Source organism: Mobula birostris, chromosome 3 (assembly GCF_030028105.1).
Source record: "Mobula birostris isolate sMobBir1 chromosome 3, sMobBir1.hap1, whole genome shotgun sequence".
Lineage (NCBI taxonomy): Eukaryota > Metazoa > Chordata > Chondrichthyes > Myliobatiformes > Myliobatidae > Mobula > Mobula birostris.
This window is the reverse complement of record NC_092372.1, coordinates 182,142,538-182,156,722: the sequence shown is the minus strand read 5'-3', so window position 1 is coordinate 182,156,722 and position 14,185 is coordinate 182,142,538. Positions and strand designations below refer to the sequence as shown.

At 41.6% G+C, this 14,185-nt stretch overlaps 1 protein-coding gene across 1 annotated transcript in view; it reads right to left on the bottom strand.

Annotated features, from left to right (window-relative positions):
• Positions 1 to 14,185, bottom strand: part of mrc1a (mannose receptor, C type 1a) — a 165,080-nt gene that overhangs the window by 19,956 nt on the left and 130,939 nt on the right. The window contains exons 23-24 of the mRNA XM_072253795.1: positions 10,348 to 10,454; positions 3,485 to 3,717 (exon numbers count right to left, since the gene is read on the bottom strand). Coding sequence (XP_072109896.1) covers positions 3,485 to 3,717; positions 10,348 to 10,454 — 340 coding nt within the window. The remainder of the gene's footprint in view (positions 1 to 3,484; positions 3,718 to 10,347; positions 10,455 to 14,185) is intronic.

Here is a 14,185-nt window from a genome sequence, read left to right as displayed (position 1 = left end):
AGATTCACCACTCTCTGTGTGAAGAAGTTTTTCCTAATCTCGGTCCTAAAAGGCTTCCCCTCTATCCTCAAACTGTGACCCCTCGTTCTGGACTTCCCCAACATCGGGAACAATCTTCCTGCATCTAGCCTGTCCAATCCCTTTAGGATCTTATATGTTTCAATCAGATCCCCCCTCAATCTTCTAAATTCCAATGAGTACAAGCCCAGTTCATCCAGTCTTTCTTCATATGAAAGTCCTGCCATCCCAGGAATCAATCTGGTGAACCTTCTTTGTACTCCCTCTATGGCAAGGATGTCTTTCCTCAGATTAGGGGACCAAAACTGCACACAATACCCCAGGTGTGGTCTCACCAAGGCCTTGTACAACTGCAGTAGTACCTCCCTGCTCCTGTACTCAAATCCTCTCTCTATAAATGCCAGCATACCATTCGCCTTTTTCACCGCCTGCTGTACCTGCATGCCCACTTTCAATGACTGGTGTATAATGACACCCAGGTCTCGTTGCACCTCCCCTTTTCCTAATCGGCCACCATTCAGATAATAATCTGTTTCCCTATTTTTGCCACCAAAGTGGATAACTTCACATTTATCCACATTAAATTGCATCTGCCATGAATTTGCCCACTCACCCAACCTATCCAAGTCACCCTGCATCCTCTTAGCATCCTCCTCACAGCTAACACTGCCACCCAGCTTCGTGTCATCCGCAAACTTGGAGATGCTGCATTTAATTCCCCCATCCAAGTCATTAATATATATTGTAAACAACTGGGGTCCCAGCACTGAGCCTTGCGGTACCCTACTAGTCACCGCCTGCCATTCTGAAAAGGTCCCGTTTATTCCCACTCTTTGCTTCCTGTCTGCTAACCAACTCTCCACCCACACCAATACCTTACCCCCAATACCGTGTGCTTTAAGTTTGCACACTAATCTCCTGTGTGGGACCTTGTCAAAAGCCTTCTGAAAATCCAAATATACCACATCCACTGGTTCTCCCCTATCCACTCTACTAGTTACATCCTCAAAAAATTCTATGAGATTCGTCAGACATGATTTTCCTTTCACAAATCCATGCTGACTTTGTCCGATCATTTCACCGCTTTCCAAATGTGCTGTTATCACATCCTTGATAACTGACTCCAGCAGTTTCCCCACCACCGACGTTAGGCTAACCGGTCTATAATTCCCCGGTTTCTCTCTCCCTCCTTTTTTAAAAAGTGGAGTTACATTAGCCACCCTCCAATCCTCAGGAACTAGTCCAGAATCTAACGAGTTTTGAAAAATTATCACTAATGCATCCACTATTTCTTGGGCTACTTCCTTAAGCACCCTGGGATGCAGACCATCTGGCCCTGGGGATTTATCTGCCTTCAATCCCTTCAATTTACCTAACACCACTTCCCTACTAACATGTATTTCGCTCAGTTCCTCCATCTCACTGGACCCTCTGTCCCCTACTATTTCTGGAAGATTATTTATGTCCTCCTTAGTGAAGACAGAACCAAAGTAATTATTCAATTGGTCTGCCATGTCCTTGCTCCCCATAATCAATTCACCTGTTTCTGTCTGCAGGGGACCTACATTTGTCTTTACCAGTCTTTTCCTTTTTACATAACTATAAAAGCTTTTACAGTCCGTTTTTATATTCCCTGCCAGTTTTCTCTCATAATCTTTTTTCCCCTTCCTAATTAAGCCCTTTGTCCTCCTCTGCTGAACTCTGAATTTCTCCCAGTCCTCAGGTGAGCCATTTTCTCTGGCTAATTTGTATGCTTCTTCTTTGGAATTGATACTATCCCTAATTTCTCTTGTCAGCCACGGGTGCACTACCTTCCTTGACTTATTCTTTTGCCAAACTGGGATGAACAATTGTTGTAGTTCATCCATGCATTACAGCTCAGCATTCAACACCATCATCATCCCCTCAGAAAATAAACTCCAAGACATTGGCCTCAGTATCTCTTTGTGCAATTCAATCCTTGATTTCCTCACTTGCAGACCCCAGTCCATTCAGATTGGCAACAACATCTGTTCTTCGATCTCCATCAGCACAGGTTAACCACAAGCTGTGTGCTTAGTCCCCTGCTTTACTTACTTTATACCTAGGACTGCGTGGCTAATCACAGCTCTAATGCCATGTTCAAGTTTGCTGACGACACCACTGTCTGAATCAAAGGTGGTGAAAAATCAGCATATAGGAGAGGAGATTGAAAATCTGGCTGAGTGGTGCCATAACAACAACCTTTCATTCAATGTCAGCAAGACCAAGGAACTAATTATTGACTTCAGGAGGAAGAAACCAGAGGTCCGTGAGTCAATTCTCATCAGAGGATCAGAGGTGGAGAGAGTTAGCAACTTTAAATTCCGTAGTATTATTATTTCAGAGGAACTTTCATGGGCCCAGCATATAGTGCAATTGTGAAGAAAGTACGGCTGCACCTCTCCTTCCAGAGGAGTTTGCACAGATTTGGCATGACATCTAAAACTTTGATCAACTTCTATAGATGTGTAACGGAGAGTCCATTGCTTGGCTGCATCACAGCCTGGTGTGGAAATACCAACGGCCTCGATGGAAAATCCTACAAAATATAATAGATACAGCCCAGTCCATCAGGGGTAAAGCCATCCCCTCTGTTGAGCAGATCCACATGAAACACTGTCTCAGGAAAGCAGCATCCATCATCAGGGAACTCCACCACCCAGGGCATGCTCTTTCTTCACCTCTGCCATCAGGAAGAATGTACGGGAGCAACAGGACTCTCAGCACCAGGTTTTGGAACAGTTACTACCCCTCAACCATTAGGCTCTTGAACCAAAGGGGATAACTTCACTTGCCCCATCATTGAAGAGTTACCACAACCAATGGACACACTTTTAAGGATTATTCTTCTCATGTTTTCATTATTTATTGTTTACTTATTTTTTTATTAATGTTTCTTTCTTTCTGTATTTGAAAAAATTGGTGTCTCCCACTCTCTGGTTGAACGTCCAAGACAGGTGCTCTTTCACTGATTCTGTTATAGTTGTTATTCTATACATTTATTTAGCTTACCCTCAAGAAAATCTATCTCAGGGTTGTCTATGGTGACATATTTATACTTTGATAGTAAATTTACTTTGAACTTTGAAGAAGAAAAGCAAGAGGACGGTTCTGCATCTGACCAGCTTCTTCCATCCTTCTGTGTTTGCCTGAAGGTGTGCAGAAAACTGAAAGAAACTAAGTTGTAAAGAGCCGAGAGACAAGTTTCCCACAAAAGAATCAACAATCTGACTGTTTGATTTACCAAAGATTTTACCCTGGGCCAACATTAATCTTGCAGCAATTGCCACTGCTTTTCATCCTCCAGTCAAATGCTCATTCATTCCCAGCATTTGCTCTGAATATTCACATCAATCCTCAAATTTTGTCCTGTACTAAGTGGTTACAGAAATAAATATGTTCACTTTCTATTCTTCAACATACAATGTTTCTCTTTGTTTCTTACCGCATTGGCATTTAATCCAATCCAAAGTTTCTCTTCAGCCTTATTTGCCTCTAACATCAAGAAGGAATTCTCAAAGGCGTTCCTAATACTGACAAGTTGGGCACCTTCTGCTTCACATACTTTTCGTGCATCTTGCCATTTCAACTTGACCGTAATAACTTTATAGGAATTGTTGCCATACTGATAGTAATTTGGTCCAGGAACAGTTGTGGGGTTCATGCTTAATGAACGATCTGTGGGGAAAAAAAATCAAATTTTGCTCCTTTATTTTCACACAAGCTCCAATGTACTTTGCTTTCTCTAAACAACAAAGGAAGAACATCCAATTTTTCAGTCTACATAAAAGACATTTTAGCAAACACAATGAGTGGTAAGGCAAGTAACTAGGTAACTAAGATAGTGGAGCAGTTTTCCAAAGTCTACATTGTCAGCAAGGAACCTTTTCCAATCACAGATCAAATTGAGAAAACCACACAAACAATATGGTTTCAATGCGGGGGAATTCAAGGACAATCAATATAGAAAATGCCGAAGGGTAATGTTGCTTGGAGACATGATTACGCAATGTCACATATATCTGTACACCTCTAATCTGTAAAATATTAAATCATAGTTCAAAAAATTCCTTAAAGAACATTTCCATTCTTATGTAAATGAAAGTTATTAACATGCTATATAAATATATTTTTAAAAATGCAGGAAACAAAAGTAAATAGGAATTGCAGGTGCCACGGTGGCATAACATCAATCTTCACTGTGGAAGACATGAGCAATATGGTGACAGTTACAGGTGTCAGGGGCATGAAGTATGTGAAGGGTCTTGGGAATCTGAAAGGTCTGAAGGCAGATAAGTCACCTGGACCAAATGGAGTACACCTTAGGGTTCTGAAAGAGGTGCCTGAAGAGATTGTGGAGGCATTTGTAATGATCTTTCAAGAATCACTAGATTCTGGAATGGTTCCAGAAGACTGGAAAACAGCCCAAATGCTGTATCACAGCAACAAAACTGCAACCTAATCTGGCACATCCATGGGATCAATGGTGAATTGCCCATTTGAATTCAGAACTGGCTTGCTCGTTGAGAAAAGAGGGTAGCAATCAAAGGGACTCATAATAGTGGGAGGTCTGTGATTAGTTGTGTTTCACAGGGATCTGTACAGAGACCTCTGCTGTTTGTGATGTATATAAATGACCTGGATGAATACGTAGATGGGTGGGTTAGTAAGTTTGCAGATGATACGAAGACTGATGGTGTTGTGTATGGCATAGAAGACTGGCAAAGAACACAACTGGATATAGATCAGTTGCAGATATGGGCAGAAAATTGGCAGATGGAGTTTAATCCAGATAAATGTGAAGTGTTGCACTTTGGTAGGTCAAATGTAAAGAGGCAATACACTGTTAAATGCAAGACCACTAACAATGTTGATGAGCAGAGGGATCTTAGAGTCCAAGTTCATAGCTCCCTGAAAGTTGCTATGGAGGCAGATAGGGTTGTTAAGAAGGCATCTGACATGTTTACTTTTATTAGTCAAGGCATTGAATTTAAACATCAAGAAGTTAAGTTGCAGCTTTATGAAACTCTGGTTGGGCAGAGGATTGCATACAGTTCAGTTTGCTCTATTATAAGTAGTATGTCAAGACTTTGGAGAGGGTGCAGAAGAAGTTTATCAGGCCTGGATTGGAGAGCATATGCTATAATGAGAGGGTGGACATACTTGGGTTGTTCTTCGGGAGGAGGGGGCTGAGAGGTTATCTGATAGAGATTTATGAGATTCTGAGAGACATAGATAAAATAGACAGACAGCATCATTTTCCCAAGGTAGAAATATCTAGTACCAGAGGGCAGGCGTTTAAGGTGAGAGGGATAATTTCAAAGGAGATGTAAAGGGCAAGTTTGTTTTACACAGAGAGTGATGAATGCTTGGAATGAGCTGCCAGGAGTGGACAGTATTTAGGCTTTGGCTGAGTGGTATGGAAAATTCAAGGCACGCAATTATCAGACAACACAACAAAATGTTGAAGGAATTTAGCATGTCAGGCAGCAGCTATGAAAATGAAAATAAGTCCTGATGAAGAATCTAGGCCTGAAAGATCAACAAATAATACATTTCCATAGATGCAGCCTGGCTTGCCAAGTTCCTCTGGCATTCTGTATGTGTTTTAATGGATTTTCAGCTTCTGCAAAATCTCGTATGTTTATAGGTGTCAGACATTACCATTTCTAACAAATCTAATCGAACAACCTTCTGTTGACATTCATTGGGGTTACCATAATTACTATTTGCAGATGCCACCATTTGGAGTTCATTGTTATCCTCGGCTATTAATACCATTAACATTCTGGAGGAATCCATTTACCAGAAACACAAGTGGGCCAGCCACATCAATAAGAGCTCTTCTACCAACTAACAGATGAAATACTGTCCATCTGCTGGTTGTGTGCAGCAGTAGGTAGAAAGATTGATACCATCTAGGACAGAGTTATCCTCTCAACCAGCACACTTTCTGAGACTTCAAACATTTACTCTCTGCAGTGTGCCCAATCTGCAAATTTACTGCTGCAACTAGCCCAAGCAGACTTACTAATCATAGCTAGTATGTTCACAAACAGCAATGGTGCAAAGACCAGTCTCAATGGTACATCATTGGTCACAAATCACAAAGAAATCCTTAAACTTCATCCCTTGCCTCTTTTCACCATACCATATGACCTCATTTAAACATCCTTCTAAGATATCCTCACTTATTATTGCAGAGATTGGTTCCCTGATCAATAATTCAATGCCCCTCCTTTTTTGCATTCGCCCCTCCTTTTTTGCATTCACCCCACCCTCTTCACTATCACATTTGAAACTTAAATACCCTGAAATGTTGAGTACCAATCCTGCCTTTCCTTCAACTTTTTCTGAGTTATTCCCACATTGTGATCAATGATCTAAGTTACTTTGCCATGTCAGTCAAGATCTTTGAATTTAACAGTTGCAATTCAGTTTTATAATTCTCCCATATATCTGATCATAACAGTTGTGCTTACCGACCTGGCCCAGTCTTGCTTCTTTATATGACTGAAGTACCGTCAACAGCACAACTCCATCACAACCTGTGGCCAAATTATTTTTAAACCTCCTCCACAGCAGGACCAATCCACCCAGACTGTTGGTGAGACCAGCTGCTCATACTCTAAATCAATAATTTGCATGAGAAGATCCAATGTAATATATCAAAGTTTTCTTAACCATACAAAGCCAGGTGGTAATGAGGGCTGAGAAGACGATGCAGAAAAGCCTAGGGAGTTGTGGAAGGCAAGGGTATGACAGATAAAATATAATGTAAAACAAACAAGGGTACATTCCCTTTGGAGAGGCATAATATTTTTTAAATGATGAGAGACTGAAGAGTGTTGGTGTTCAGAGGGAGTTGAATGTCTTTATACATGGATCACTGAAAGTTAATATGCAAGTACAGTAAATAATTAAGAAGTCAAATGTTTTGTTGACCTTTAATTCCATAGGATGCAAGAAGAATAAAAATATATCCTATTCCATTGAACAGGGTCCTAATGAGACTGCACAGACAATACTCGGGATTACTGCCTGTGCCACCTGACAGTGAGTATAGGAATAGAATGAGGTGGAGGATAAATGCCTGGATGAGGGAGGAAGGCAAAAGAGTGGGGCGTGGCACTGTTGATCAGAGATAGTGTCATGGCTGCAGAAAAGGAGGAAGTCATGGAGGGATTGTCTACGGAGTCTCTGAGGGTGGAAGTTAGGAACAGGAAGAGGTCATTAACCCTACTGGGTGTTTTTTATAGACCACCCAATAGCAACAGGGACATGGAGGAGCAGATAGGCAGACAGATTCTAGAAAGGTGTAATAATAACAGAGTTGTTGTGGCAGAAGATTTTAATTTCCCAAATATCGATTGGCATCTCCATGGATCGAGGGCTTTAGATGGGGTGGAGTTTGTTAGGCGTGTTCAGGAAGATTTCTTGACACAATAAGTAGATAAACCTACAAGAGGAGAGGCTGTACTTGATCTGGTATTGGGAAATGCACCTGGTCAGGTGTCAGATCTCTCAGTGGGAGAGCATTTTGGAGACAGTGATCACAATTCTATCTCCTTTATCATAGCATTGGAGAGGGATAGGAACAGACAAGTTAGGAAAGTGTTTAATTGGAGTAAGGGGAAATATGAGGCTATCAGGCAGGAATTTGGAAGCATAAATTGGAAACAGATTTTCTCAGGGAAAAGTACGGAAGAAATGTAGTAAATGTTCAGGGGATATTTGCGTAGGGTTCCGCAGAGGTACGTTCCAATGAGACAGGTAAAGGATGGTAGGGTACAGGAACTGTGGCGTAAGGGTGTTGTAAATCTAGTCAAGGAGAAAAGAAAAGCTTACAAAAGGTTCAAAAAACTAGGTAATGATAGCGATCTAGAAGATTATAACGCTACCACGAAGGAACTTAAGAATGAAATAAGGAGAGCCAAAAGTTGCCATGAGAAGGCCTTAGTGGACAGGATTAAGGAAAACTGCAAGGCATTCTACAAGTAGGTGAAGAGAAAGAGGATAAGATGTGAGAGAATAGGACCAATCAAATGTGATAGTGGAAAAGTGAGTTTGGAACTGGAGGAGGTAGCAGAGGTACTTAATGAATACTTTGATTCAGTATTCACTACGGAAAAGGATCTTGGCAATTGTAGGGATGACCTACAGCAAACTGAAAAGCTTGAGCATGCAGATATTAAGGAAGAGGATGTGCTAGAAATTTTGGAAAGCATCAAGTTGGATAAGTCACCGGGACTGGACAGATATACCCCAGGCTACTGTGGGAGGCGAGGGAGGAGATTACTGAGCCTCTGGCGATGATCTTTGCATCATCAATGCAAAGAGGTTCCGGAGGATTGGAGGGTTGCGGATGTTGTTCACTTATTCAAGAAAGGGAGTAGAGATAGCCCAGGAAATTATAGACCAGTGAGTCTTACCTCAGTGGTTGGTAAGTTGATGGAGAAGATCCTGAGAAGCAGGATTTATGAACATTTGGAGAGGCATAGAGCCTGATTGAATATTTTGAGGATGTGGCTAAACACATTGATGAAGGTAGAGACATACATGTAGTGTATATGGATTTCAGCAAGGCATTTGATAAGGTACCCCATGCAAGGCTTATTGAGAAAGTAAGGAGGCATGGGATCCAAGAGGACATTGCTTTGTGGATCCAGAACTGGCTTGCCCACAGAAGGCAAAGAGTGGTTGTAGACGGGTCATATTCTGCATGGAGGTAGGTCAGTGACCAGTTTACTGCCCCAGGAATCTGCTCTGGGACCCTTACTGTTTGTGATTTTTATAAATGACCTGGATGAGGAAGTGGAGGGATGGCTGAGAAGTGGCACTTGAAGTTCAACCCAGATAAGTGTGAGGTGATTCATTTTGATAGGTCAAATATGATGGCAGGATATAGTATTAATGGTAAGACTCTTGGCAGTGTGAAGGATCAGAGGGATCTTGGGGTCTGAGTCCATAGGACACTCAAAGCTGCTGCACAGGTTAACTCTGTGGTTAAGAAGGCATATGGTGCATTGGCCGTCATCAATCATAGGATTGAGTTTAAGAGCCAAGAGGTAATGTTGCAGCTATATAGGACCCCGGTCAGAACCCACTTGGAGTACTGTGCTCAGTTCTGGATTCCCTCACTATAGGGAGGATGTGGAAACCATAGAAAGGGTGAAGAGCAGATTTACAAGGGTATTGCCTGATTTGGGGAGCATGCCTTATGAGAATAGTTTGAGTGAACTTGGCCTTTTCTCCTTGAAGTGATGGAGGATGAGAGGTGACCTGATAGAGGTGTACAAGATGATGAGAGGCATTGATCATGTGGATAGTCAGAGGATTTTTCCCAGGGCTGAAATGGCTAGCATGAGAGGGTACAGTTTTAGGGTGCTTGAATGTAGGTACAGAGGAGGTCAGGGGTAAGTTTTCTTTACGCAGAGAGTGGAGAGAGCTAGGAATGGGCTGCCAGCGACAGTGGTGGAGGCGGAAACAATAGGGTCTTTTAAGAGACTCCTGGGTGGGTACATGGAGCCTAGAAAAATAGGCAAGGGTGTAACCCTAGGTCATTTCTAAGGTAAGGACATGTTCAGCACAGTTTTGTGGGCCGAAGGGCCTGTTTTGTGCTGTAGGTTTTCTATGTTTCTAATACTCTACACAAGGGAAGTGCACACTTATGACATAAGGAAATAAATAAAGTATCAGATTGATTCCTGAGGGTGACATAAAAGACTGTAGATGCTGGAGTCTGGAGTAACACACTAATTCCTGGAGGATCTTTGTAGGTCAGCCAGCATACAGAGAGAGAAATGAACAGTTGATATTGATTGTCCATTTCTTCCAATAGATGATATCTGACCTGCTGACTTCCTGCTGCATTTTGTAAGGGATTCCTGAGGTGCCGGCTTTCTTGTATGTATGAGGAAGATTGAGCAAGTAAAAGTTGTGTTCTCTTGAGTTATGGAGAAAGAGGCCTGACCTAATTCAAATATTCACAAACCTCCTGCAGCTTAACATGATACATACAGAATTAATGCATCTCCATGACTGCATTATAGTTTCAATATAAGAAACAATCTATTGAGCGCAAGATGAGAAGAAACTTCTTCACCAAAGTGCAATGAATTATTTGGAATTCTGTACACGAGGGGGTTGGGACCATTCCATCTCTGAGGAGAACAACAAAAATCGGCTGATGAATTAAAGAGGTACTGTGGTGCAAGATCAGCAATGATTTAATTGTTTGCCAGAAACAATTTTAGATTGAAGATAGCACAGATTAAGATATTGTGCAAAAATCAGCCCTGTGCTTACCTTTATACTTCTGGCATATAAAACCTCTTTTGATCTGGCAGTAGTTATCCTTCCAGAGGCCACCAAGTTTCTTTGCAGTTACACTCACAGTCACACAGTCAGATTGCCATATAAGGAAAACAAAAAATGGTTAGCACCATAAACCAACAGAAAAATTTCCAGTGGAAATTAATATTTAAAATGTTGGCAGATAATTGAATGATGATGTGCAAATGCAATGTATGGAAATCCGTGACCAAATATCACAGCAACTTTTTGCTGTTGGCTTAGTTTTATCTTTGCATAGAATAAATTATTTATGAGGTCAGTTATCAGTGGAGTACAAGGAGGAGTGGGTTCAAGAACAATAGAGGATGTCTTTAAAGGATATTAAATGTAGGAAGGAGTATGACAGTAGAGGAATGGGGTTCACAGTAACAGAATTGTAGAAATTAATGACAAAGATGGGAACTTCCTGCTCCAGCCAAGGACCATACAGCATATCAAGTGCATATCCAAAAAAATAAAAGAGCAGAAGTGCTATAAATGACATTCTTCAAAATAGTTTCTAATAATATGCCCCATGCCAAAGTTAGGATGACTGGCCTGATTTCATCTAGTCTCTACCTTTCCCTTTTCTCAAGCAGTGATGCAAGATTATCAGTCTTTTGGTTCCCCAGCAGAACATCTGGAGAACATTTAAGCAAAATAGGAAAATGATGATCAGAATCTCTTCAATTTCTTAAGTTGCTTCTCTTACCAGCCTGGAAGACACTTCATTGGTACTCGATGATTTATCCACTTTCAGAAATACAGAATCCATTAGCGATTCCTTCCTGATTAATATCTCACACCTTCATCCTTAGCTACAGTATCAACATTGTCCCTTAAGGGTAAAATATTCATTAAGAACCTCACTTAAGAGTCACCTTCAGAAATGAACTGTATTGTTGTTTCTGAAAGTCTCTACTCCTTTATAGAGTCACAGATTCTAAAGGAAGGATCGAGCATGGAAGTAGGGCCATCATATTAAGTTTGTGCTGACCATTAGCTACCGTTTGAATTGATTCCACATTAATCCCATTTTATATTTTCCCATAATCCCCATCAGCTGTCTCTAAGTTCTATTATACACTGACATGCATATGGAAATTACACTGGCCAATTAATCAACCACCTTCAAGTCTTAGGGATATAGGAAGAAACCAGAACACCCTTTGAAAGTCCTGGTGGTCACACAGAAAACGTTCAGACTTCACACAAATAGTGCCCTAGATCGAACTCTAAGTAGAGGAGCGGAGAGGAGGTCGCTGCAGCAGCACTAGATATATTAAAACAACTCCAAAAGTTTTGCAGATGAAGTGTTGGGTCACCTTGAAGGACTGTTTCCTGTTTTGCATTTGAATCTCACCACGTGTTATGTTGACTCCTGGACAACAGGGTTCCATTGGCTTTCTGTGGTACTGAACTCTCAATATCAAGTGGAAGCTTCCCGTTTTTCCTCTATCCTATCCCACATCCTCTTTATCCAGGAGTTCTTGATCTGGACATCCCAGCATTGCTCTTTTGAGTGGGGTATATTTACTCTTTGAGAAAAGTATTAATCTTCCAAGTCTGCTATACTAATGACACAATCACCTGCCAGGTCTATTGACAGTATATTCAGCCTGTATGGGCAGTCGGTAATAACCTCTAAGTATAGATATTATGCCTTAGGATAGGCCAGTACTTGTGCCATTAAAAACACATGTGGCATTCAGCAATGTCAATTACCAGAGGCACCTACATTTTAAATCATTTTAAAATGGCAGTCATAGTACAGAAACTTATTTTTTTCAATTTTTTTTATTTGTTTTTTTTATAGCTGATCATTCTCCACAGATATTCTTATATGAAAGGTGGTCATCCCAAAATGTTATGTTTTTTATCTGCAGATGCTGCTTGACCAGCTGGACATTTCCAACAAGTTTTGGTTTATTTCAGATTTCCAGCATCCTCTGCAATTTCTTTTGTGTAAATCCCCATGAGTACTTTCCAATGAGCAATGCTTCAGGGGTCCAGGGGTACTTCTAATGGCCTTACGTATCACAGAATCATGCAAATGGTTTGACCCCAAGAGCTAAATCAAGTAACTAACTAAGAGCTAAATCAAGTAATTCAGCTGACCTCAAACATCACCACAGCCCTCTCAATTCCAATTCTACTGTTTGGCTTCCTAAGGAAACATGGCCAAACTAGAATGTTGCTGAGTTCATAATTTTAATGTGGGGTGAGATAACATTGATGTGTTAAATATTCCAACTAAACACCTTGGCGAGTAGGGTAAATGAAAATCCCAAGGCATTCTTCAATTATGTGAAGAAAAAAAGGATGACAGGAGTGAAGGTAGGACCGATTAGAGATAAAGGTGGGAAGATGTGCCTGGAGGCTGTGGAAGTGAGTGAGGTCCTCAATGAATACTTCTTTTTGGTATTCACCAATGAGAGGGAACTTGATGATGGTGAGGACAATATGAGTGAGGTTGATGTTCTGGAGCATGTTGATATTAAGGAAGAGGAGATGTCGGAGTTGTTTAAAATACAGTAGGACTGATAAGTCCCCGGGGCCTGACGAAATATTCCCCAGGCTGCTCCACGAGGAAAGGCAAGAGATTGCTGAGCCTCTGGTTAGGATCTTTATGTCCTCGTTGTGCACGGGAATGGTACCGGAGGATTGGAGGGAGGCGAACGTTGTCCCTTTGTTCAAAAAAGTTAGTAGGAATAGTCTGGGTAATTATAGACCAGTGAGCCTTATGTCTGTGGTGGGCAAGCTGTTGGAAAAGATTCTCAGAGATAGGATCTATGGGCATTTAGAGAATCATGGTCTAATCAGGGACAATCAGCATGGCTTTGTGAGGAGCAGATCGTGTCTAACAAGCCTGATGGAGTACTTTGAGGAGGTGATCAAGCATATAGATGAGGGTAGTGCAGTGGATGTGATCTATATGGGTTTTAGTAAGGCATTTGACAAGGTTCCACACGGTAGGCTTATTCAGAAAGTCAGAAGGCATGGGATCCAGAGAAGTTTGGCCAGGTGGATTCAGAATTGGCTTGCCTGCAGAAGGCAGAGGGTGCTGGTGGAGAGAGTACATTCAGATTGGAGGATTGTGACTAGTGGTGTCCCACAAGGATCTGTTCTGGGACCTCTACTTTTCGTGATTTTTATTAACGACCTGGATGTGGGGGTAGAAGGGTGGGTTGGCAAGTTTGCAGACGACACAAAAGTTGGTGGTGTTGTGGATAGTGTAGAGGATTGTCAAAGATTGCAGAGAGACATTGATAAGATGCAGAAGTGGGCTGAGAAGTGGCAGATGGAGTTCAACCCGGAGAAGTGTGAGGTGGTACACTTTGGAAGGACAAACTCCAAGGCAGAGTACAAAGTAAATGGCAGGATACTTGGTAGTGTGGAGGAGCAGAGGGATCTGGGGCTACATGTCCACAGATCCCTGAAAGTTGCCTCACAGGTAGATAGGGTAGTTAAGAAAGCTTATGGAATGTTAGCTTTCAAAAGTCAAGGGATAGTGTTTAAGAGTCGCTGGGTAATGATGCAACTCTATAAAACTCTGGTTAGGCCACACTTGGAGTATTGTGTCCAGTTCTGGTCACCTCACTATAGGAAGGATGTGGAAGCATTAGAAAGGGTACAGAGGATATTCACCAGGATGCTGCCTGGTTTAGAGAGTATGCATTATGATCAGAGATTAAGGGAGCTAGGGCTTCACTCTCTGGAGAGAAGGAGGATGAGAGGAGACATGACAGAGGTGTACAAGATAATAAGAGGAATAGATAGAGTGGATAGCCAGCGCCTCTTTCCCAGGGCA